The sequence below is a fragment of the Ahaetulla prasina genome, chromosome 4, assembly GCF_028640845.1.
Source record: "Ahaetulla prasina isolate Xishuangbanna chromosome 4, ASM2864084v1, whole genome shotgun sequence".
Classification (NCBI taxonomy): Eukaryota; Metazoa; Chordata; class Lepidosauria; order Squamata; family Colubridae; genus Ahaetulla; species Ahaetulla prasina.
Genome location: NC_080542.1, coordinates 2,601,233 through 2,625,885, shown reverse-complemented (window position 1 = coordinate 2,625,885; position 24,653 = coordinate 2,601,233). Strand labels below are relative to the sequence as shown.

The 24,653-nt window shown below is 51.5% G+C and overlaps 1 protein-coding gene across 1 annotated transcript in view; it reads right to left on the bottom strand.

The window, feature by feature from the left end:
- The window catches only part of DNAH2 (dynein axonemal heavy chain 2), a 187,912-nt gene that overhangs the window by 66,516 nt on the left and 96,743 nt on the right, over positions 1 to 24,653 (bottom strand). Inside the window, exons 28-44 of the mRNA XM_058183311.1 lie at positions 22,778 to 22,958; positions 21,883 to 22,021; positions 21,440 to 21,657; positions 19,335 to 19,433; positions 18,860 to 18,985; positions 17,737 to 17,847; positions 16,331 to 16,519; positions 15,754 to 15,857; positions 14,691 to 14,880; positions 12,816 to 12,996; positions 9,928 to 10,055; positions 9,682 to 9,834; positions 7,329 to 7,454; positions 5,813 to 6,031; positions 3,804 to 3,921; positions 1,266 to 1,402; positions 1,019 to 1,156 (exon numbers count right to left, since the gene is read on the bottom strand). Coding sequence (XP_058039294.1) covers positions 1,019 to 1,156; positions 1,266 to 1,402; positions 3,804 to 3,921; positions 5,813 to 6,031; positions 7,329 to 7,454; positions 9,682 to 9,834; positions 9,928 to 10,055; positions 12,816 to 12,996; positions 14,691 to 14,880; positions 15,754 to 15,857; positions 16,331 to 16,519; positions 17,737 to 17,847; positions 18,860 to 18,985; positions 19,335 to 19,433; positions 21,440 to 21,657; positions 21,883 to 22,021; positions 22,778 to 22,958 — 2,557 coding nt within the window. The remainder of the gene's footprint in view (positions 1 to 1,018; positions 1,157 to 1,265; positions 1,403 to 3,803; positions 3,922 to 5,812; positions 6,032 to 7,328; positions 7,455 to 9,681; positions 9,835 to 9,927; positions 10,056 to 12,815; positions 12,997 to 14,690; positions 14,881 to 15,753; positions 15,858 to 16,330; positions 16,520 to 17,736; positions 17,848 to 18,859; positions 18,986 to 19,334; positions 19,434 to 21,439; positions 21,658 to 21,882; positions 22,022 to 22,777; positions 22,959 to 24,653) is intronic.

Genomic DNA, 24,653 nt, shown 5'->3' with positions numbered 1-24,653 from the left:
CCTAGCAAAGTTTTCAAGGCAGGCAGGAGACTAGAAAGTGACTTCAGCAAGATAGGTTTAGACTTTGCCTGACTCAGAGAATGCCAGAAAGCAGATCCTTTATATAGGCCATGGGGTGTGGCTCCATGACTCAGCACTTATCCAGGCCTGCCCCTCCCTTCCTTCTGTTGCCTCCGCCTATCAAGTCTTCTGACGCGAGGGTCACTCCAGTCGGCAGCTGTTGGCAATTGACCTCCCTCAGGCTCACATGCTGTGGAGGAGGGGGAGGGGTCTAGTTGCTCCGTTTGCCTGGGCATGGAGCCAGAGCTGGGGGCTGGAGGTGCTTCCTCTTCCTCAGCCTGTCTGGGCATGGAGCCAGGGCTGGGGCCGGGAGGCATACTAGGACATTCCTCCGTGTTCGGAAGCAGATAAGAAGGCCCCGGCTGTGGTGAGATCGGGCGAGACACAACACCCTGCTCCAAAGCATCCGAAGACAGGAGAAGAAGCAACGGATAGGAACTGATCAAGAAGAGAAGCAACCTGGAACGAAGGAGAAATTTTCTAACAGTGAGGACAATGAACCTGCGGAACAGCTTGCCACCAGAAGTTGTGGGTGCTCCATCACTGGAGCTTTTTAAAGAAGAGACTGGACGGCCGCTTGTCTGAAATGGTAGAGGGTCTGCTGCTTAAGCAAGGGGTTGAACTAGATGACCTCCGAGGTCCCTTCCAGCTCTATTCCGATTGCATAACCATGGGTGACCCCACAATGCTCAAGACTGTGCCTAGTGGAGCGTTTCTCAACCTCAGCAATGTGACGACAGGTGAAACGCATTCCTTTTGATATGTGGGTGCGTGTTATGGCCTGCTTACTCTCTTGCAATCCCTTCCTCTGCAATCTCTCCATTTTAGAGGATAGGAGGAAAAAAAGAATAATGCAGGCAATGCTGGTTGGGGAATCCTGGGAGTTAAGTCCCCCCCCTCCCCGTCTTATAAGTTGCCAAGTCGCCATGCTAAGGCCAATCCTGCCCCCTCCACTCACCTTCGGACGCTTCTCGATCCAGGAGAGGACGTACGGCTTCCAACCCAGGTCGCTGTAGTCGGTGTATACCATCCCACATCGGGAGACAGTGGCGGGAGAGGCGACCGCCAGGTTCTCCACTTCAAACAACAGCGAAACCTGGAGAAGACACCCCGCCCCCAACGTCCATCAGATGCGGCGGGAGCCCAGCTCGGCTGCTCAAAAGGAGCGGGGGAGGGGTAAGAGGGTAGTAGGGTCTTTCACTTACCTGCTCGGGCATGGCGATCCTCTCCCCGTTGATGAGGGTCAGGACTTTGTTGTCGTCCATGACCGAGTTCATGCTCTCGATCCACAGCGTGTCCACCGGTCCGTCGAAAAGGATCCATTTTTCATCCGGTTTCTCGTCTGGGACGAGGAGCGGGAAAGCTCGGTCGGAGCCCGAGAGGGACAAGAGAAGACCCCCGTGTATCCCACCCAGCCATTTTGGTCTCTTGCATCAGGAAACGGACGCCCGGGACTGTAGCAAGAGAGGGAAGGGATTGATATTGGCCAGGCCGATATCTTTCAGACGCCACGATACTTGGCAAGAATGCAGGAATGAATTAATTGTCTCCTGCAAACTCCAGTCCCCTTTCGCTCCTCTTTTATTCTCTCTGGGAGAAGCCATTCACCGTCCACCTGTGGCTTTACTCCTGAGTCGACCCTTGTTCTTTAGCTATTCCCTTCTCCTGGCAACTCTGTGCGTGCACACACTGGGAACAGGTTCTAGCTGTTCATCTGCCTCACTGTTGTCTGACTCCGAAGGAAGCTGACAACTGTCAGACGGCCCTGGCTCCCTCTCTGCCTCCGACGCAGAGCCCTCATCAGAGCCTTCCCCAGATTCCAGGACCGGCCCATTTTCCTCCCCAACCTCCTCACTGTCAGAATCTGCTGCCGGATTCGCAGGCCGCTGGCGGACCACAACACCCATCAACCCAACTACCCCAGAAGAAGCAAGCTATTTCTTCTAAAGGCATGTTAAGAGAGGCCGGTTGGTTGATTGATTGATTAATTAATTCATGGATGGAAACTAATCGAGGAGAGAAGCAACCTGGAATTAAGGAGAAACTTCCAGACAGTGGGAACAATTAACCAGTGGAACGACTTGCCACCAGAAGTTGTGGGTGCTTTCATCACTGGAGGTTTGTAAGAAGAAACTGGACAGCCCCTTGTCTGAAATGGGATAGGGTCTTCTGCCTGAGCAGGGGGCTGGACTAGAAGACCTCCAAGGTCCCTTTCAACTCTTTTAGTCTGTAAGTCTAACAAAGAGAAGAACTAGGGGTGACATTATAGCACTGTTCCAATATTTGAGGGGCTGCCCCAAAGAAGAGGGGGGGGTCAAATTATTCTCCAAAGTACCAGAAGGCAGGAGAAGAAGCAACAGATGGAAACCTATCAAGGAGAGAAGAAACCTGGAACTAAGGAGAAACTTCCTAACAATTAACTGGACAATTAACCAGTGGAACAGCTTGCCACCAGAAATCGTGGGTGCTGAATCACTGGAGGCTTTCAAGAAGAGACTGGATGGCCATTTGTCTGACATGCTGTAGGGTCTCCTGCTAGAGGAAAGGGTTGGACTAGATGACCTCCGAGGTCCCTCCCAACTCTGTTATTTCTGATTTATATACCAGCCATCTCGCTGTTGAAGCAAGAGTGTTGTTTAATAAAGACTAAAAAAAATCAGGATGCTGTGTCCACCCCATCAACCAGACAGTAGAGCAGCTGCGTCAGGACCCCAGGCCAGCCGACAGAGCCAAGTTTAAAAGCCATTCAGGAAGACCAACCTCCGGTCTGGTAGGAGAATATTCTAGAACAGGGATCTCCAACCTTGGCCACTTGAAGATTGGTGGACTTCAACTCCCAGAATTCCCCAGCCAGCCACGTAGAGTAACTTTCTTAATAGATGGTGGGTATGCAGTTAAGCGTAATATATCTTGATTTCAGCAAAGTGAATCAAAGAGCTGGCTGGGGAATTCTGGGAGCTGAAGTCCACAAGTATTGAATCAGGAGTCTCCCACCTTGGCCACTTTAAAACTTGTGGACTTCAACTCCCAGAATTCCCCAGCCAGCCACATAGGGTAACTTTCTTAATAGAGGATGGGTATGCAGTTAAGCGTAATATATCTTGATATTCAGCAAAGTGGGGGGGAAATGCTAGTTGGGGAATTCTGGGAGTTGAAGTCCACAAGTCTTAAATCAAGGGTCTCCAACCTTGGCAACTTTATGACTTGTAGACTTCAACTCCCAGAATTCCCCAGGGTCCAGCCATGCAGGGTAACTTTCTTAATAGATGGTGGGTATGCAGTAGGCGTAATATATCTTGATATTCAGCAAAGTGGGGAAAAAATGCTGGTTGGGGAATTCTGGGAGTTGAAGTCCATGAGTCTTCAAGTGGCCAAGGTTGGAGGCCCCTGTTCTAGAGGATTGGGGGGGCACACCAAAAAGGCCCTTCTCCTGGACCCCGCCAAGTGAAATTCACTGGCAGACGGGGCCCGTAAGGCCTCTTCTGCTGGAGCGAATGGGGTGGACCCAGGGGTTAAATGCTACCGGTTCGGTCCGGTTCGGCTGAACCGGTAGTTAAAAAAAGCTACCGGTTCATCCAAAATGATATTTCCAACGATCAGGGGCGATCCGCGGAGGATTTCACCACTGGGCTTTCTCTGGTGTGTGTGGGGGTCTTCCATCACATGGGGTGAGCTGTTCAAAGTGAAATGCGCTAGCAGAAAAGAGCAGGTGTGTATTTTGGTGTTTGTATGTACCGCTGTACCTGCGCAGGCCGTCCGCATAACGCTGGAGAGAATGCCGTCCGTCCACTCGTTGGTGCTGAGGTTGTACTCCCCGTACAGCTCGCCCAGAGAAACCGCCTTGGGGTTCAGGGGATAGTCCTGGGGGGAGGGAAAGGAGGAGGAGGAGGAGGAGAGGAGGAAACTCAAAAGCATGCAAGAGCCATCGGGAGGCAGAGGCCAGGCCAGGCAGAGCCCCCCCCCTCATCTCCTCCTGGTTCCTCCTCTGCAATTCATGGCCCCTCCGGTGGGCAGGGGGACCCCAGGCCGCCCCCTCTCCCCTCTCCCACCTTCCCCTCAAATGAAGGGAGGTCAACCATTTTTCTGTGGCTCTCACAGGAAGGAAAGAATGGGATCCACAGACCCTCCTGAACAAGTGGGCATAAGAAGGGAGGGAGGGAGAAAGGAAAGAAGGGATGGATGGATGGATAGGAGGGAGAGAAGTAGGGAGGGAGGGAGAAAAGGAAGGAGGGAGGGAGGGAAGGAGCAAGAGAGGGAGAGGGGAAAGGATGGATATATGGAAGGCAGGACGAGAGGGAGGGAGGAAAGGAGTGGGAGAAAAAGGGAGGAAAGAGAGGAAGGAAGAGAGAGGGAGAGGAGAAAGAAGCAATGGAATGATGGATGGATGGATGGATGGAAGGAAGGAAGGACGAGAGGGAGGAAGGAAAGGAGAGAGGACAAAACAGGGAGGAGAGGAAGGAGGAGGAAGGGGAGGATGGAACGATGGATGGATGGGAGAGAGGGAGGAAGGGAGGGAAGGAGCAAGAGAGGGAGAGGGTTGGATGAGAGGGAGGAAGGAAAGGAGGAGAAAAGGAGGAGAGAGAGGAGGAGAAAGGAAGGAGGGAGGAGGAAGGAGCAAGAGAGGAGAGGGAAAGGATGGATATATGGAAGGCAGGACGAGGGAGGAGGAAAGGAGGGAGAAAGGAGGAAAGAGAGGAAGGAAGAGAGAGGGAGAGGAGAAAGAAGCAATGGAATGATGGATGGATGGATGGATGGAAGGAAGGAAGGACGAGAGGGAGGAAGGAAAGGAGAGAGGGACAAAAACAGGGAGGAGAGGAAGGGAGGAGGAAGGAAGGAAGGAGAGGATGGAAGGATGGAGGGAGGGGAGAGAGGGGGGAAGGGAGGGAAGGAGCAAAAGAGGGAGAGGGTTGGATGAGAGGGAGGAAGGAAAGGAGGGAGAAAAAGGGAGGGAGAGAGAGGGAGAGGAGAAAGAAGGGATGGAACGATGGATGGATGGGAGAGAGGGAGGGAGGGGCACTGAGCTCTCTGCCCCCACCCCCTGCCACTCACCCGGACCAAGTTGAAGCCGGCCTCCCCGCTCCTGTGGAGGCTGCAGAGGGTGGCCTGCAGGGCCTTCCAGGTGATGGTCTTGCCGCTACCGGTGTTGCCCACGATCATGGAGGAGTGGCGGGAGTTCTTGGTCTCAAAGAGCTGGATGACCTTCGTGATGGTGAAGGGATGACCTGCAGCCCCAGCTCCTCAGCTCCCTCCAGAACCTCCTTCAGCTGTTGGGGAAGGGAGGAGGAGAGAAGTAGGGAGGAGGGAGAAAGGAAGGAGGGAGGAGGAAGGAGCAAGAGAGGAGAGGGAAAGGATGGATATATGGAAGGCAGGACGAGGGAGGAGGAAGGAGGGAGAAAAGGGGAGGAAAGAGAGGAAGGAAGAGAGGAGAGGAGAAAGAAGCAATGGAATGATGGATGGATGGATGGATGGAAGGAAGGAAGGACGAGAGGGAGGAAGGAAGGAGAGAGGACAAAACAGGGAGGAGAGGAAGGGAGGAGGAAGGAAGGAAGGAGAGGATGGAATGATGGATGGATGGGAGAGAGGGAGGAGGGAGGAAGGAGCAAGAGAGGAGAGGTTGGATGAGAGGGAGGAAGGAAGGAGGAGAAAAGGGGAGGAGAGAGAGGAGAGGAGAAAGAAGGGATGGAACGATGGATGGATGGGAGAGAGGGAGGGAGGGGCACTGAGCTCTCTGCCCCCACCCCCTGCCACTCACCCGGACCAAGTTGAAGCCGGCCTCCCCGCTCCTGTGGAGGCTGCAGAGGGTGGCCTGCAGGGCCTTCCAGGTGATGGTCTTGCCGCTACCGGTGTTGCCCACGATCATGGAGGAGTGGCGGGAGTTCTTGGTCTCAAAGAGCTGGATGACCTTCGTGATGGTGAAGGGGATGACCTGCAGCCCCAGCTCCCTCAGCTCCCCCTCCAGAACCTCCTTCAGCTGTTGGGGAAGGGAGGGAGAGAGAGAGAGAGAGAGAGAAAGAGAAAGAGAGAAAGAAAGAAAGAAAGAAAGAAAGAAAGAAAGAAAGAAAGAAAGAAAGAAAGAAAGAAAGAAAGAAAGAAAGAAAGAAAGAAAGAAAGAAAGAAAGAAAGAAAGGAGATAGATAGGAAAGAAAGAGGAGGGAGGAGGAAGAAAGGAGACAGAAATGAGGAAGGAAGGAAGAAGATAGAAAAGAGGAATGAAAGAAGGAAGGTGGGAGGGAGATAGAAAAAAGGAAGGAAAGAAAGGAGGGAGGGAGGAGGAAGGAAGGAAGGAGACAGAAATGAGAAAGGAAGGAAGGAAGAAGAAAGAAAAGAGGAATGAAAGAAGGAGGGAGGGAGGGAGGGAGGGAGATAGAAAAAAGGAAGAAAAGGAAGAAAGGAAGGAGACAGAAAAACAGAAGAAAAGAAAGGGGGGGAGGAAGAAGACAGAAATGGAAGGAAGGAGATAGAAATAAGGAAGGAAGGAAGAAGATAGAAAAGAGGAATGACAGAAATGAGGAAGGAAGGAAGGAAGGAAGAAGATAGAAAAGAGGAAGGAAGGAAGGAGGGAGGGAGATAGATGAGGAATGAAAGGAGGGAGGGAGGGAGGAAGGAGATACAAAAGTCGAATGAAAGGAAGGAGGAAGGGAGGAGGAAGGAAGGAGACAGAAATGAGGAAGGAAGGAAGGAAGGAAGAAGATAGAAAAGAGGAATGAAAGAAGGAAGGAGGGAGGGAGGGAGATAGAAAAAGGAAGAAAGGAAGAAAGGAAGGAGACAGAAAACAGAAGAAAAGAAAGGGGAGGAAGAAGAAAGAAATGGAAGGAAGGAGATAGAAATAAGGAAGGAAGGAAGAAGATAGAAAAGAGGAAGGAAGGAAGGAAGGAGGGAGGGAGATAGATGAGGAATGAAACGAGGGAGGGAGGGAGGAAGAAGATACAAAAGACGAATGAAAGGAAGGAGGAAGGGAGGAGACAGAAATGAGGAAGGAAGGATGGAAGAAGATAGAAAAGAGGAATGAAAGAAGGGAAGGGAAGATAAAGGAAAGAAGGAAGGAAGGAAGGAAGGGAAAGAAGGAATTGTGTGTCTCTGAGCCTGGCAGCGCTTCCCATCCCTCACAGAAGACGGTCCAGCGGTCCCAGGGATGGGGGGGGGGGTCTGCATAGCTCCCCCTCCCCTCTCTGGACACCCCCCCCACCTCAGCCTCTTCCCCAGAGGAGGGCAGAGGGCCAGGCCCAGGGGGAGGATCCAGCAGACGGAGGGAGGGAGGGGCAGCCGACCTTGCCGTAGTCAATGACGGGGCACTCGATGCCCGGGAAGAGGTCCTGGGTGATGGCGTTGAAGAGCGGAACGTCCCCGGAGGTCAGCTTGGCGATATTCATGTCCTTCATGGCCATGAGGAGGATCTGCAACCACGGGAGGGAAAGAGTCAAGAGCCCAGTCCTCATGAAGGAGATACGCCATCCTCCAGGCCAGGGATGTCCCAAAGGGGCTTTTGGTTTCAATTTTCATTTTCCCCCCTTTTTTCTTTGAAAACATTTCCCTTCTCAACCCGGAAGCTTCTTCGGTTCTAACTGAAGGTCCCGGTCAAGAAGAGAGGAGAGGAGAGCAGAAGCTCCTCCGGGATGGAGGAGACCTTCCCTCTGGGGGCTCACCAGCCCCTCACTCGCCCCGCACGGATGACCCGTCACAAGCAGTCCTCGACTTACAACCGTTCATTTAGTGACCGACCGAAGCTGCAACGGCACTGAAAACGGTCACTTATGAACATTTCTCACAGTTATGACCGTTGCAGCATCCCAGCTGTCGCGGGATCAAAATTCGGACACTCGACCACTGACTGGTATTTATGACGGCTGCAGGGTCCCGGGGTCACGTGATCCCCTTTGATGAGCCTCCGAGGAGCGAAAGGGGAAGCTGGATTCACTTAACGGCCGTGTGACTCACTTATTGACTGCAGTGATTCACTTAACAATGCAATGGTGGGAAGGAAGGAAGGAAGGAAGGAAAGTGAGGGAGGGAGGAAGAAAGGAGATGGATGGATGGAAGGAAGGAAGGAAAGAAAAAGAGTGAGGGAGGGAGGGAGGGAGAAGGAGATGGATGGATGGAAGGAAGGAAGGAAGGAAGGAAGGAAGGAAGGAAGGAAGGAAGGAAGGAAGGAAGGAAGGAAGGAAAGAAAGAAAAAAGTGAATGAGGGAGGAAGAAAGGAAATAAAAGGAAGGAAGGAAGGAAAGAAAAAGAGAAAGGAGATAGAAGGAAGAAAGGGAGGGAGGGAGGATGGAAGGGGGAAAAAAGTCAATGAGTGAGGAAGAAAGGAGATAGAAGGAAGGAAGGAAGGAAAGAAAAAGAGTGAGGGAGGAAGGGAGAAGGAGATGGAAGGAAGGAAGGAAGGAAGGAAGGAAGGAAGTGAATGAGGGAGGAAGGAAGGAGATAAAAGGAAGGAAGGAAGGAAGGAAGGAAGGAAGGAAGGAAGGAAGGAAGGAAGGAAGGAAAGAAGGAAAGAAGGAAAGAAGGAAAGAAAAAGAGTGAGGGAGGGAGGCAGAAAGGAGATAGAAGGAAGGGAGAAGGGAGGGAGGGAGGAAGGAAGGAAGGAAAGAAAAAGTCAATCAGTGAGGAAGAAAGGAGATGGAAGGAAGGAAGGAAGAAAGAAAGAAAAGAGTGAGGGAGATAGGAAGAATGGAGATATAAGGAAGGAAGGAACAAATGAACAGAGAGAGGGAAGGAGGAAGGAAGATAGAGGAGAAAAGGAAGAAAGGAAGGAATCAGGAGGAGGGAGGAAGGAAGAAGGAAAGAAAAAGTGAATGAGGGAGGAAGGAAGGGAGAAGGGAGGGAGGAAGGAAGGAAGGAAGGAAGGAAGGAAGGAAGGAAGGAATGATGGAGGAAGGAAGGAAGGAAGGAAGGAAGGAAGGAAGGAAGGAAGGAAGGAAGGAAGGAAGGAAGGAAGGAAGGAAAGAAGGAAAGAAGGAAAGAAGGAAAGAAAAAGAGTGAGGGAGGGAGGCAGAAAGGAGATAGAAGGAAGGGAGAAGGGAGGGAGGGAGGAAGGAAGGAAGGAAAGAAAAAAAGTCAATCAGTGAGGAAGAAAGGAGATGGAAGGAAGGAAGGAAAGAAAGAAAGAAAAAGAGTGAGGGAGATAGGAAGAATGGAGATATAAGGAAGGAAGGAACAAATGAACAGAGAGAGGGAAGGAGGAAGGGAAGATAGAGGGAGAAAAGGAAGAAAGGAAGGAATCAGGGAGGGAGGGAAAGAGGAAGAAAGGAAGGAAGGGAGAGACGGAGGGAAGGAAGGGAGGGCGGGAACGAAGGAAAGATAGAGGGAGACAGGGAAGAAAGGAAAGAATCAGGGAAGAAGGGAAAGAGGAAGGAAGGCAAGAAAGAAAGATGAAGGGAGAGAGATAGGGAAGGAAGGAAGGAAGGAATGAGAGAGGAAAGGAGAGAGGAAGAAAGGAAGGAGATAGAAAAGTGGAAGGAAGGAACATCCTACAATGGGACAAAACTCATTTAGCAAATACGTCGGTTAAGCCACGGAAACTTGGGCCTCGCTTGTGGTCCTAAGTCGAGGACTTCCTGCAGCGGCCACAGAGAGCTCCGGAAGGCCCCTCTGCCCGCCCCCCCCGGCCCCCCCCCGCAAGCCCACCTCTTCATCCGAGAGGTCCGGCCGCACCCGGCGCTTCTTCCCGGCGTAACGCAGCAGGGAGGTGAGGGCCCGCAGCCCGAAGTCGTAGTGGTCCTGCTTGGAGAGCTGCTGCACGGCCAGGGAGTAGAGGGTGTAGACCTTCTTGGCCAAGATCTGGGATGGGGAAGAGAAGCTGGAGAACATCTTCGAGAACATCCTCGGCCCCCCCGCCACCTCCCCGCCGCCAGCCGCCCCACGACCGGATACCTTGCAGTTGTTGAAGCCTTCTCCGAAAAGGATGATCTCGGCGATGAGCGTGGAATCCGGGACCACCATGGAGATGGGACGGAACATAGACTTCAGGTTGTCCGGCAATTCCGTGCGCCCGGCGTAGCCTGCCAAAGCACCCCGGAGAGGAGGAGGTCAGCGGGAGGCAGCCGTAAGGTAGGTGGTCTGCAAGCTGGGACTATAACTCCCAGAATCCCCAGGTCAGCTTTAGGATGAGTGGACTATAATTCCCAGAATCCCCCAGTCAGCATGTGGGATATAGAGACAGCTTCGGTCGCTTTAAGAAGGGTGGACTATAACTCCCAGAATCTCCCAGCAAGCATGTGGGATATAGATACAGCTTTGGTCGCTTTAAGAAGGGTGGACTATAACTCCCAGAATCCCCCAGCCAGCAGGTGGGATATAGATACAGCTTCGGTCGCTTTAGGATGAGTGGACTATAACTCCCAGAATCCCCCAGTCAGCAGGTGGGATATAGATACAGCTTCGGTTGCTTTAGGATGAGTGGACTATAACTCCCAGCATCCCCCAGCCAGCAGGTGGGATATAGATACAGCTTCGGTCGCTTTAGGATGAGTGGACTATAACTCCCAGAATCCCCCAGTCAGCAGGTGGGATATAGATACAGCTTTAGGATGAGTGGACTATAACTCCCAGAATCCCCCAGTCAGCAGGTGGGATATAGATACAGCTTCGGTCGCTTTAGGATGAGTGGACTATAACTCCCAGAATCCCCCAGTCAGCAGGTGGGATATAGATACAGCTTCGGTTGCTTTAGGATGAGTGGACTATAACTCCCAGAATCCCCCAGTCAGCAGGTGGGATATAGATACAGCTTCGGTCGCTTTAGGATGAGTGGACTATAACTCCCAGAATCCCCCAGCCAGCAGGTGGGATATAGATACAGCTTCGGTCGCTTTAGGATGAGTGGACTATAATTCCCAGAATCCCCTGGTCACCATGTGGGATATAGATACAGCTTTAGGATGAATGGACTATAACTCCCAGAATCCCCCAGCAAGCATGTGGGATATAGATACAGCTTCGGTCGCTTTAGGATGGTGGACTATAACTCCCAGAATCCCCTGGTCACCATGTGGGATATAGATACAGCTTTAGGATGAATGGACTATAACTCCCAGAATCCCCCAGTCAGCAGGTGAGATATAGATACAGCTTCGGTCGCTTTAGGATGAGTGGACTATAACTCCCAGAATCCCCCAGCCAGCAGGTGGGATATAGATACAGCTTCGGTCGCTTTAGGATGAGTGGACTATAACTCCCAGCATCCCCCAGCCAGCAGGTGGGATATAGATACAGCTTCGGTCGCTTTAGGATGGGTGGACTATAACTCCCAGAATCCCCCAGTCAGCAGGTGGGATATAGATACAGCTTCGGTCGCTTTAGGATGGGTGGACTATAACTCCCAGAATCCCCCAGTCAGCAGGTGGGATATAGATACAGCTTCGGTCGCTTTAGGATGAGTGGACTATAATTCCCAGAATCCCCTGGTCACCATGTGGGATATAGATACAGCTTTAGGATGAATGGACTATAACTCCCAGAATCCCCCAGCAAGCATGTGGGATATAGATACAGCTTCGGTCGCTTTAGGATGGTGGACTATAACTCCCAGAATCCCCCAGCCAGCAGGTGGGATATAGATACAGCTTTAGGATGAATGGACTATAACTCCCAGAATCCCCCAGTCAGCAGGTGAGATATAGATACAGCTTCGGTCGCTTTAGGATGAGTGGACTATAACTCCCAGAATCCCCCAGTCAGCAGGTGAGATATAGATACAGCTTCGGTCGCTTTAGGATGAGTGGACTATAACTCCCAGAATCCCCCAGTCAGCAGGTGGGATATAGATACAGCTTCGGTCGCTTTAGGATGAGTGGACTATAACTCCCAGAATCCCCCAGTCAGCAGGTGGGATATAGATACAGCTTCGGTCGCTTTAGGATGAGTGGACTATAACTCCCAGAATCCCCCAGCCAGCAGGTGGGATATAGATACAGCTTCGGTCGCTTTAGGATGGGTGGACTATAACTCCCAGAATCCCCCAGTCAGCAGGTGGGATATAGATACAGCTTCGGTCGCTTTAGGATGAGTGGACTATAACTCCCAGAATCCCCCAGCCAGCAGGTGGGATATAGATACAGCTTCGGTCGCTTTAGGATGAGTGGACTATAACTCCCAGCATCCCCCAGCCAGCAGGTGGGATATAGATACAGCTTCGGTCGCTTTAGGATGAGTGGACTATAACTCCCAGAATCCCCCAGTCAGCAGGTGGGATATAGATACAGCTTCGGTCGCTTTAAGAAGGGTGGACTATAACTCCCAGAATCCCCCAGCCAGCATGTGGGATATAGAAACAGCTTCGGTCGCTTTAGGATGAGTGGACTATAACTCCCAGAATCCCCCAGTCAGCACGTGGGATATAGAGACAGCTTCGGTCGCTTTAGGATGGATGGACTATAACTCCCAGAATCCCCCAGTCAGCAGGTGGGATATAGATACAGCTTCGCCCAAATTCCCCATCCCAGCCTTAGGCAGCCACTTCCGGTGGTCACACTCCATGCAGGCCCAGAGGCATCCCTCCCACCCCCGTGTCTTCCTGTCTGGGGGAATTCTGGGAATCGAAGTCCACCCCTCTTAAAATTGCCGCCATTAAAGCCATTCCCAAGTTTCTCCTAGAATTTCCAGGGGTTGGAATCAAAGCCGGTCAGATCCTGGAACATCTGGAAGGACCATGATATCTCCAAAACCATGGGGAGGGCGCTAAATTCTAGGTTCTGCCCCCCCAAAAACCACTCCAGTTCCTCCTCCCTCCCCCTCCCCCCGAAGATCCTACCAGGTCCCACCTGGGTTCATGGTGATAAAGATGCCACAAGACCAGACCAGGTTGATCTCGTGGCCTTCGAAGGTGAACCGGGTCATGTTGGCCGCCAGGGCGGATAAGATGGAGAGGATCTGCTGGGCCACCACCGAGAGGACCTCAATGTTGATACGGTTGAATTCGTCAAAGCAGCCCCAGGCTCCCGTCTGTGTGGGGGGGAGGACGGGACAAAGAAACGGGGGTCAACCAGGAGTTCTCCCCCACCCAGGATCAACCAAAGTCTTCAACCATGGCCGCTTTAAGAATTGTAGACTTCAATTCCCAGAATGCCCCCAGCCAGCCATCTTGACCGGGGAATTCTGGGAGTTGAAGTTCATGCAATTTAAAAGATACATCGATTGAAAAACTCAGTTCTAGGAGAGGGATTCTCCAACCTTGGCCGCTTTAAGAATTGTAGACTTCAATTCCCAGAATGCCCCCAGCCAGCCATCTTGACCGGGGAATTCTGGGAGTTGAAGTTCATGCAATTTAAAAGATACATAGATTGAAAAACTCAGTTCTAGGAGAGGGATTCTCCAACCTTGGCCGCTTTAAGAATTGTAGACTTCAATTCCCAGAATGCCCCCAGGCAGCCATCTTGACTGGGGAATTCTGGGAGTTGAAGTTCATACAATTTAAAAGATACATAGTTTGAAAACCTCAGTTCTACGACAGGAGTATTCAACCTTGGCCACTTGTAGACTTCAACTCCCAGAATCCCCCCAGTCAGCCATCTTGACCAGGGAATTCTGGGAGTTGAAGTTCATGCAATTTAAAAGATACATAGATTGAAAAACGCTGTTCTAGGAGAGGAGTATCCTTCCTTGGCCACTTGTGGACTTCAACTCCCAGAATCCTCCAGCCAGCCTAGAGGAAATGAGGCGATAACAAGGCTTTCAAGTTTTCCTCCTTGTTTCAAGACCAAAAAAATGTCCACAAAATTCATCCAGAATTCTGTAAGTCCTGGACTTACAACCATTCGTTTAGTGACCATTTGATGTGACAACAACTCTCAAAAAAGCGACTCAGGACCGTTTTCAGCCAACTCATATTTATGACGGTCGCAGTGTCTCCTGATGAGCCCAGTCAACGGGGAAGCAAGACTTGTATAACTTACTTAACAATGGCTATGGTTCACTTAATGACGGTGGCAAGAAAGGCCGTAAAACAAGGCAAAATTCACTGAACAATGACAAAAATGTTGAGGTCAATTGTGGTTGTAAATTAAGGACTACCTACATTTCAATTATTGTTAAATCTGTGCAATTTATTTGACAACGGAATTGGCTTGCTATACAGTACAGTCAGATAGTCCTCGACTTACAACAGCTTGCTTAGTGACCGCTTCCAAGTTTACAACAGCCTGGAAAAAAGTGACTTGGGGCCATTCTTCACGCTTACAACCGTTGCAATATCCCCCGTGGTCACCTGATCAAAATTCAGGCCCTTGGCCACTGACTCGTATTTATGACGGTCGCAGTGTCCCGGCGGGGGTGGGGCACGCCATCCCCTTTTGCGACCTTCTGACCAGCAAAAACAACGGTGGAAGCCCGATTCGTTTAATGACGGTGCTGCTAACTTAAAAATTTGGATAGCTCCATCAAACAAACGAGTTTTGCTCCACGTCGTACGCCCTTCCCGGATTCCGTTGTTAAGTGAATCGCCTGCAGGGATTCACTTAACAGCGGTATCCGGAAAGGACGTAACGTGGAGCAAAAACTCATCCGATTGCGTCATCCAATTTATCGGCCACCCGTCTTACCCGGGGGGGGGGTCGGGGATGACGTTGCTTGGCGCAGTGACAGAAATTTGGGGCTCAATTGCGGCCGTTAAATCGAGGACTGCCCTGCAGGAGGCTCACCTGGGCGAGTCCGGAGTACATGCGCCCCATGGACTTGTAGTCCAGGCCCTCTGAGCAGTTCACCACGATGACGTACATCCCGAGCGCCTTGCCCAGGTCCTTCACCGTCTCCGTCTTGCCGGTGCCCGCGGGGCCCTTCGGGGACCCTCCTCGGTGGAGGTGAAGGGCCGTGGTCAGCGTCATGTAGCACCTGAGGCGGAAAGATCCCAGGCGCTCAGGGACCCAGCTCTCTTGTCTTTCATCGCTGGCTGTCCTCGACTTACAACCGTTCATTTAGTGACCATAATGAGAGTGGTGCGGTGGCCTAGAGTTGGAGGCCTCGACTCACAATCCTCTCTACCTAGGATCGAGCTCACAACCAGGAGGCTGTGAGTTCGATCCTAGATAGAGGCTGATATGTCTCTCTCTGGGTATATTGGGAATATATCTGCCGAACAAAAAACTCAGCACTGGCAACAGGAAAGGCATCTGGCCAGTAAAACACTCAGCTTCATTCAGTCGCCCAAACGCCCCTCGCAAGGGATTATGGGGTCGTTAAAAGAGGATTTAATGACCATAATTGCAACAGTCCTGGGGAAAGCGACTTACGACCGTTTTTCACCCTTATAACCATTGTAGTAATCCCCATGGGGGTCGCGGGATCAAAATTCAGACACTCGGCCACCGACTCGTATTTATGACGGTCACAGCGTCCCAGGGTCATGTGATTCCCTTTTGTGACCTTCTGACAAGTTCGTGGGGGGGGGAGCCGGATTCACTTAATGACCGCGTGACTGACTTAAAAGACTGCAGGGATTCAATTTACCCCTTTGGCAAGGAAATGTTGGGGAATGGGGTGAGACTCACTTAACTTAGCTTAGTGACAGAAGTTGGGGGGGGGCTCGGTTGTGGTCGTAAGTCGAGGACTACCTGTACTCCAGCCAGCAAAAACCTGCAAACTCTGCCCTCCACCCCCCCCCCAAGAATCAACCCAGGTAGGCTCGGACAATCCGACACTACCTTCACCGAGATCCGAAAGACCCCCAACTCAAGCCCCTCCCCTCTCCCCGCCCCTGCAGGGCACCTGTCAGTCAGAGGGGTGATGACCAGCCGCCCAGAGTTCCCCAGATACTCGTAGCCGTAAGCGAACTGAGTGTTGGTCTGCCGGATCACGCAATCGTCCAAATCCTGCAAAAAGAGAGAGGTCGGTGGTTGTCTTGCAGACGGTTCGTGACCCAACTAGGGAACATCATCAGTGCTAGAAGGGAGAGGGGTTTGTGTAGAGGAGGAGGAAGACAAAGAGGAAGAGGAGGAGGAGGAGAACTCTGGGATCCTTGGTGCTCTCTGAGCTGGGTGGTTTTCTTGCAGACGTTTCATGACCCAGCTAACTAACTTCATCAATGTGTGTGTGTGAGAGAGAGAGAGAGCATCCACCCCAGAGGTGAGTGACAGTTCTTTGGAGCCGTTATCACCTGTGGTTCTGCACGTGTCCAGCGGGGGGCAGCGGCTCCCAAGGCCGGAGCTGAGCTTTCAGCATTCCGCCGCGCAGCCCGTTCTGTCCAGTGGAGGGCAGCAGAGGAACCTCACCGCCGCCAAAGGTGGCATCGCACACCTATGCGCGCATGCCCGCTTCACCCCCCCCCACACCCCGCTCTCCTCACCTTCTCCCAGTAGAGGCGAAGCTGGCTCAACCACTCGAAGGACGTCACGTCCAGCAAGCCGCTCTTGTACAGCTTCTCGATGACGTCCCGGGCGTGGACTTCGACCGTCACCAGCGCCACAATCTTCAGCCGCATGATTTTGGTCAGGCTGCCCCGGATGGCCTCCGAGTATTTGTTGAGCATGGAGATCTGACCCCCCCACAGGCACACACACGCAAACACAACACACGCGCACACAAAAAGAAAGAGGTTGGTCTTGAGGGCTGCGTGGAGCTTCCAAGTCCAGCTGCAGTCTATCGGAACAATTCTAGTGGCGGGGGGGGAGGTGGGGAAAGGAGCTGGAGAGGGAAACCGGCTTAGGAGGATGATATTATATCCCAACCTCGCTCGGGAGAAAGAAATTATAGATCCCGCATAGATTAAAATCCGGCAGGGCAGTAGATGGGGGGTCCTCGACTTATGACCGCAAGGGAGCCCGACGTTTGAAGTTTTGGACACTGAAAGTTTTTAAGAAGAGATTGGATAACCATTGGTATGAAATGGTATAGGGACTCCTGACCAAGCAGGGGGTTGGACTAGAAGACCTCCAAGGTCCCTTCCAACTCACTTATTCTATTCTAGAAGTCTCCAACCTTGGCAACTTGAAGCCTGGTGGACTTCAACTCCCAGAATTCCCCAGCCAGCAAAGCTGCCATTGGGGGATGCTGCCACGGTCGTAAGTGTGAAAAATGTTCCTAAGTCACTCTTTTCCGTGCCATCGTAATTTTGAACGGTCACTAAATCTCCTTCTTTTAATCATAATAACCATAATCCCTTGCGGGGTGGAGTCTGGGCAGCTGAACAGAGCTGTGTGTTTTACTGGCCGGATGCCCTTGTTATCACCAGGGCGGAGTTATGTTCAGCAGATAATTAGTCATTGTTCCCAGAGAGAGAAAAATATCTGCCTCTACCTAGGATCGAACTCACAGCTTCCTGATTGTAAGGCGAGCACTCCACCTCTAGGCCACCACACCACTCAATATTTAGGCTTATATCATCATACCCTTTTAACGACCCCATAATTCCTTGCGGGGTGGAGTCTGTTCAACTGAACGGAGCTGAGTGTTTTACTGGCCAGATGCCCTTCTTGTCACCAGGGTGGAGTTTTGTTCAGCAGATATATTCTCACTGTGCCCAGAGAGAGAAATATCTGCCTCTACCTAGGATCGAACTCACAGCCTCCTGATTGTGAGGCGAGAGCTCCGCCTCTAGGCCACCGCACCACACTTTGAATGGTCACTAAATGAACCATTGTAAGTTGAGGACTGCCTGTACTGTCTGGCCGGTCTCCGTGCTCGGGGATGCTACGGACCCGCCAAACGGCGAGGGGGTACGCAGGGCGGCGAGAGTCCCCGGGAGATCCTCACCTGCTTCTTCTTCATCGCTTTGAGGTACTTCTTGTCGCCGCGTTCCTTACAGGTGGCCAAGCATTTACTGACATCGGTCGTCCATTGGATCTGGCTTGCGGTGATCACCATCTGGCGGCGGCGGGGGAGGAGAGGGAAAATCGGCTCATTTGGGGAGGGGTGTGTGAAGGAGACCCACCTCCCCGTTCCTCAGTTTGATTTGGGGTGCCGAGGGAAGGGGGCAGAAGGAAACAATTCCCCGCTGGAAGTTTCCGCTCAAGGGTGGGAACGTCAACATTTTAAGAAGGACCCATGGGGAACATTTAGCAAGGTGGGGTTCATGGGAAACTCCGGTTACAGCTATTGGGGGGGAGTCCACCCCATAAAGATCCCTCCCTCCCTTCATCTCTTCTTTTGGCCGCAGGTCAAAGACGCCCACGATCATCCTACAGGCAGGATGGGGACAGCAGCACCACGGAAGGAGACTAGCATGTCTGTTCTGTCCCCCTTCGCCTCCGTCCAAGCGATGGTTTAATTAGCCGGCACTATCAGCTCTGGCAGCAAACTAGTGAGCGTATGCCAAGTGTCTCTGTTATCTCCCTCGATGCCGATGAGTCATCCAGGAACAAACAGTACTTCAGCTCTTAGTTAAGCAGTTAATTTGCCTGCTACGAAGAGGCCCAGCAGCTCTGGCTGCCTTTATATCCTGTGCGGTATGCCTCCATGACTCAGCACTTCCTAGGCCTGCCCCACCCCTGCTTCTGTTGTTCCCGCCTCTCCTGCCTACGAAATCTAGGGTCCAGCCAGGCCTGATTGCCATCAGCCGGGTCTGGAAGTGTGGCCTGGGAGGGAAAGAGTCAGGGGACGGAGGCCTCGTTATCTCCTCCACCTGGCCTGCCTCTGGCTCCTGGAGCTGAGCCAGGGAAGCCGGTGCTCCCGAGGTAAGTCCTGACGGCCCTTCCCCCTCACTTTCCAAGTCACTTTCTGGCAGGAGGCCTGGCTTGGGGGGCGCAGACACAACAATGTCCCACCATAAAAAAAGATGGGGTGCCCGGCCATATCAGGGCTCGCCATCCCCTCGGCACCTGCCGGGACACCTCAGAGACTCCATATGACCTCCCGGCCCAACTCTGCATCTCCTCACCTGTCCGGGCCATTCCTTCACCCATTTGTCTCTCTTGGTCAACATCTTCTTCAACGCCAGCCGGCAGTTCCGTAGCACTTCCCTCAACGTCCAGCGCATGGCCCTCTCCACGTCGCACAGCCACTCCTGGGACAACATTGGTTCTCGGTCACAACGGTCTGCCAGGACCCCCACCCTCCACCCCCACCCTTGTGGGACAGTCCAGCGGACGAACAGAGATTGGAGCCACCCTTGTCAATACCCAACAGGCCCAGGCGTGATCTGGGCTGCCTTAGGACAAGAGAAAGAAGATGACGGGCAAAAGATCAGGAAAGGAATTCCAGGGCACCATCCGAAGCTCCAAGCAAGAAAAGAGTAGACCAGGGAGAGAACACAATGGGCCAAACAGCTACATGGTGTTTCACGCCAGGTGGCATCTTCGATACCTTCACAATGATCAAATGATTCCCGGTGAAGCCAAGGAGAAACTGCTCACCTCCACAGGTCCTTCCAGCAGAACAGGATGGGTGAAGTCCACATATTCCCCATCCAGAGAGAACATGCCGAGGGCTTCAGACCGCTGGCTGGTCCCAATCTGAGCGGGGAAAGGAGAATCAGTTGTCTCCGCTGGTGTCCCATCATCTCCTGACACAAGGAAGACCTTCTCCATTGGGTTTGCCCACCAAAAGTGACAAGTCCAAGCTGAATTCTGACTACCAATCACCCACAGCATTACGTGGTAAAGGAAGAAAAGGAGCCATTCGTCATCGGAGTTGGAAGGGACCCTGGAGGTCTTCTAATCCAACCTCGACCTTACTCCACCATTCTAGACAAAGGGCTGTCCAAGTCTTTTCTTAAAGGCCTCCAGCGATGGACCACCTACAACTTCTGGGGCGAGCCGTTCCATTGCTTAATCGTTCTAACCATTCAGGAAGTTTCTCCTTGGTTATAGGTTGTTCTAGACTAGGAGTCAGCAACCTGTGGCTCCAGAGCCACATGCGGCTCTTTGGGCTCTCTGCTGTGGCTCCCTGATTCCACCACTGGCTGGCCCCGCCCCTCGGCCTCCCCTCCCAGTCACTCCATGCCTGGTCTGAGAAGATAAAGGCGACGGCGAGGGATGTAGAAGCAGCCAGGGCAGAGACAGAGAGATACAGAGAGAGGGGGAGAGAGAGAGAGAGACAGAGAGAGATACAGAGACAGGGGGAGAGAGCGAGACAGAGAGATACAGAGGGGGAGGAGAGAGAGACAGAGAGATACAGAGAGGGAGAGAGAGAGACAGAGAGATACAGAGACAGGGAGAGAGAGAGACAGAGAGAGATACAGAGACAGGGGAGAGAGCGAGACAGAGAGATACAGAGGGGAGGAGAGAGAGACATAAAGAGATGCAGAGAGAGGGGAGGAGAGAGAGACCTAGAGAGATACAGAGAGGGAGAGAGAGAGAGACCAGAGAGATGCAGAGAGAGGGAGAGAGAGAGAGACATAAGAGATGCAGAGAGGGAGAGAGAGACATGGAGAGATACAGAGGGGGAGAGAGACACACAGAGATACAGAGAGAGGGAGAGGAGACAGAGAGACAGAGGGGGAGAGAGAGAGACATAAAGAGATGCAGAGAGAGAGGGAGAGAGAGACATGAGAGATACAGAGAGGGAGAGAGAGATAGAGAGATATAGAGACGGGAGAGAGAGAGACATGGAGAAATACAGAGAGGGGGAGAGAGACACACAGAGAAATACAGAGAGAGGGAGAGACAGAGACAGAGATACAGGGGGGAGAGAGACATAAAGAGATGCAGAGAGAGGGAGAGAGAGACAGAGAGGAGAGAGAGACAGAGAGATGCAGAGAGATACAGAGAGGGGAGAGAGAAAGATAAAGAGATACAGAGAGAGAGGGCGAGAGAGAGATACAGAGAGGGGGGAGAGAGAGACATAGAGAGATACAGAGAGAGGGAGAGAGAGACAGAGAGAGATACAGAGAGGGAGAGAGAGAGAGACAGAGAGAGATACAGAGACAAGGGAGAGAGAGAGACATGAGAGATACAGAGAGATACAGGGGGAGAGAGACATAAAGAGATGCAGAGAGGGAGAGAGAGACAGAGAGAGAGACAGAGAGGGAGAGAGAGACAGAGAGAAAGACAGAGAGAGAGATACGGGGGGGGAGAGAGACAGAGAGATACAGAGAGAGGGGGAGAAAGAGAGACAGAGAGAGATACAGAGAGGGGGGGAGAGAGAGAGAGAGACATAGAGAGATAGAGAGAGAGAGGGAAAGGGGGGAGAGGGATGGAGAGAGAGAGATGTCAAAAGGGTTTTGTGGTTCCTGGTGTTCTTTAACAACTGGTTCTCTGCCCTAATGGCCGACTGGGTAGGCATGGCTAGGAGGGGTTATGTGACTGGTGGAAATGAGTGACATCAAGTTGGCCACGCCCACCCAAGTTTTGTGGCTCCCGGTGTTTTTTTTTTTCTGTGGGAAACAGGTCCAAATGGCTCTTTTGACTGCTTAAGGTTGCAGGACCTGGGTCTAGATCTAAGAACATCTTCGTTCTAAGCCCGTGGAGAAACCAAAGGGATGTGGACAGGAGGCCCCCCGGCCTTCCGTGAGTCGTACCTTCTGAATTTTGAGGCACTTGATGTTGTCAAAACACTTCTTGAGGTGGGGCTGGACGGCCTCCGGGTTGCGGGACTGGCCCAAGATCTCCAGGAGGTCATCGTTGGAGAGGAAGTAGAAACGGGGAAAGATGTGGCGTTTGGTCTCCAAGTACATGTCAAGGGACTTCTGGATATCTTCTAAAGCACTGTTCATTTCGACCAGTTTGTCCAGGAGTCCTGCAGGGAGGAGAAGCAAAGAAGAGTCCTAAGTGTCTTCCGGGTCCTGGCCAAGAATCCTGCTCTCCTCAGAGATCTCAGAATCCTGAAGGCCTCCTACGACCTTCTTCCTATCTCCAGAGGTCGAGGTGGAACCTAGAAACGGTGGGCGAAAAAGCAGACCGGGCGTCTTCCCCTGGGCTGTGGACCATCCCTCCACCATGATAGACAAGAGGAACAAGCAACCTGGGTAATGAGTGGCCCTCAGAGCGTTATTGTCCTTCACAAAGCGGTCCATGATAGTCTTCCAGCTGCTGTTGATGTTGTCGAAGGAGGCCGATTCACCGGGCAGCTGCTTGCGGATATCTTCTCCCAAGAAGATGTTCTGGAGATGAAGGAGAGACGAGACCCATCTGGATTTGTCAAGCCCACGACCCTTTCGTTGGAAGGGTAGCCAGTGTTGTGCCTCGCCCTCCCTCCTCTCCTCAGCCGGGCCCCTCCTGTCTCCACCCGGGCCTGTTATCAGACTCCAAGTCAGATAATGAAGATGAATGGTCTGTCATGCCTCCAGCCCTAGCCCCATGCCCGGAGAGGATGTCAGGAGTGAACAGACAAGCCCGATAAACTTCACTCCTACAGCGTGTGAGCAGGAAGCCAGCCACGTGCTGGAATTACTGACAGCAGATCCAGCTGAAGAGAATTCAAAGTGGGAGGATCCTCGCTTCCGGAGATCGGAGAGGCGACGCCAGCAAAAGGAAGGGAGGGGCAGGCCTGGAAAAATGCTGAGTCATGGAGCCACACCCCACAGCCTATATAAAGGACCTGCTTTTGGCATTCCAACCTTGAGTCAAGCAAAGTCTGATCTAATTTGCTGATACCGGACCCTATCGCTGAAGTCACAACTTGGACTCCTGCCTGCCCTGAGAAACCTCGAAGGAATTTGACAAGCTGCAAAGGCTTCGCTGCCACGTTTGATACGGACTTCCTTGACCCGGTCGTCGGAGGGGGAGCGGAACACGACAGCCAGGTAGCTCTTGGTTTCCCCTTCAATATTGCTCATCGCCACCACAGTGGTCTACCGCCCCACCAAAGAGGCGGTGGAGGTAACGGCTCACACCTTCCGAAAGGAGAAGCACCTCACCTCCAGGTACATCCACTGCCGCTGCACAGTCAGTACCATCTCGATCACCTCCAGGATGAGCGAGAGGCAGCGTTCCCACCGGTCCACGTCCTTCTCGAACGGCTTCACGAAACGTGACGCCTTCATGGTGGACAAGGCCACCTGATTGTCATCCAGAGCCTGGAAGACATCCTCGGTTCCTCTGTAGATAGAAAGTGTCAGGAAATTGTTGTTTGCCTAACTAGTTGGCCAGGCAATATATAAACTAACTATGTATGTTTGTAAGAAAGGCATGATATTGCTTTAAGGCTGTGCTGCATCCTGATTGGTTGAGCTCTGTAGTCAATGTATAAAAGGACTACTAAATTATGGCTTGTGGGGAATCTACAGGGACGCTACAGCATTGTAAGCTGATGACATGCTGCAACTGTATATTTGAGCTTTATGATCGTTGCTTGATCATGGCTAGTTACTGATTCCTCAAGATACTGACTGTTGTGAATTGAACTGTGTTTTGCCGAACTGAAAGAAGACCTTGTTTGTTGTGCAAGTCTACGTTTGGTAAGAAGATTTCGTAACATCCCTGACTGGCTTTATATGTGTATGACCTGGAATTGTTTTTGGACTATGTCTCTTTGCCTTTTCCCTAAAAGTAAAGGAATATCAAACCCCAGTTTGTCTGCAAGTGACTGTTATTGTATACAACCAGTCTCAGTCGTTTTCATGCGTAGGGTACTCTGCTCAACAATCCACAACCTTGGTTGTGAATCCAGATTACCCTTAACAGAGAGTGTCTTTCTGAGTGCAGGACCTCAAAGAAGGTCAAGTAGCAGAGGACGTCTGAGCCAGAAGACATGTTCTGGAAGAGGACCTCTGCTCTTCCCGACCTAGAGCCTGTTATGGACTTCACTGAAGTTCGGTCAGATAAAGACATATTACACAATTCTACATTCCCCCTTTCCGCTCCCGAGATTCTGGAATTCACTTGGGCCTCTGAAGACATTCTAACGAGGATACTAGAGGTTGAACCGTGGTGCCCTTGAACCTGCCTTGAACCAAATTTGGAGAGGACCAAGGACACCAGAGAAGTGTTCACCCAGCAGATTGTGAAGTTCCGGCAGGAGAGAAGACAGCCTTTAGCTACCTTATCTCAGTCCAAACTTATTAAAATTTTGATGGTGGTAAGCACCATATGGAATTCCTTCCAGAAGCCAACATGGGCATCATAGCTTCTGGGTAGATAGATAGATAGATAGATAGATAGATAGATAGATAGATAGATAGATAGATAGATAGATAGATAGATAGATAGATATGGATGGATGATGATAAGACAGATAGATAGAAAAGAGAGAGATGATAGATGATGGATGGATGGATGGATGGATGGATGGATGGATGGATGGATGGATGGATGGATGGATGGATGGATAGATGGATGGATGGATAGACAGACAGACAAACAGACAGACATATGGATAATAGACATAGAGAGAAAGATAATGGATGATGGATGGATGGACAGATGGACGGACGGACAGACAGACAGACAGACAGATAGATATGAATGGATGATAGGCAGATGGAAAGAAAAATGATAGATGATTGATGGATGGATAGATAGATAGATAGATAGATAGATAGATAGATAGATAGATAGATAGATAGATAGACATACATATGGATGATAGAAATAGAGAGAAAGATAATGGATGATGGATGGATGGATGGATGGAAAGATGGATAGATGGATATACATATGGATGATAGAGAGAGAGAGAAACAGATAACAGACAGATAATAGACAGATGATGGATGGATGGTTAGATAGATGATAGATAGATAGATAGATAGATAGATAGATAGATAGATAGATAGATAGATAGATAGATAGATA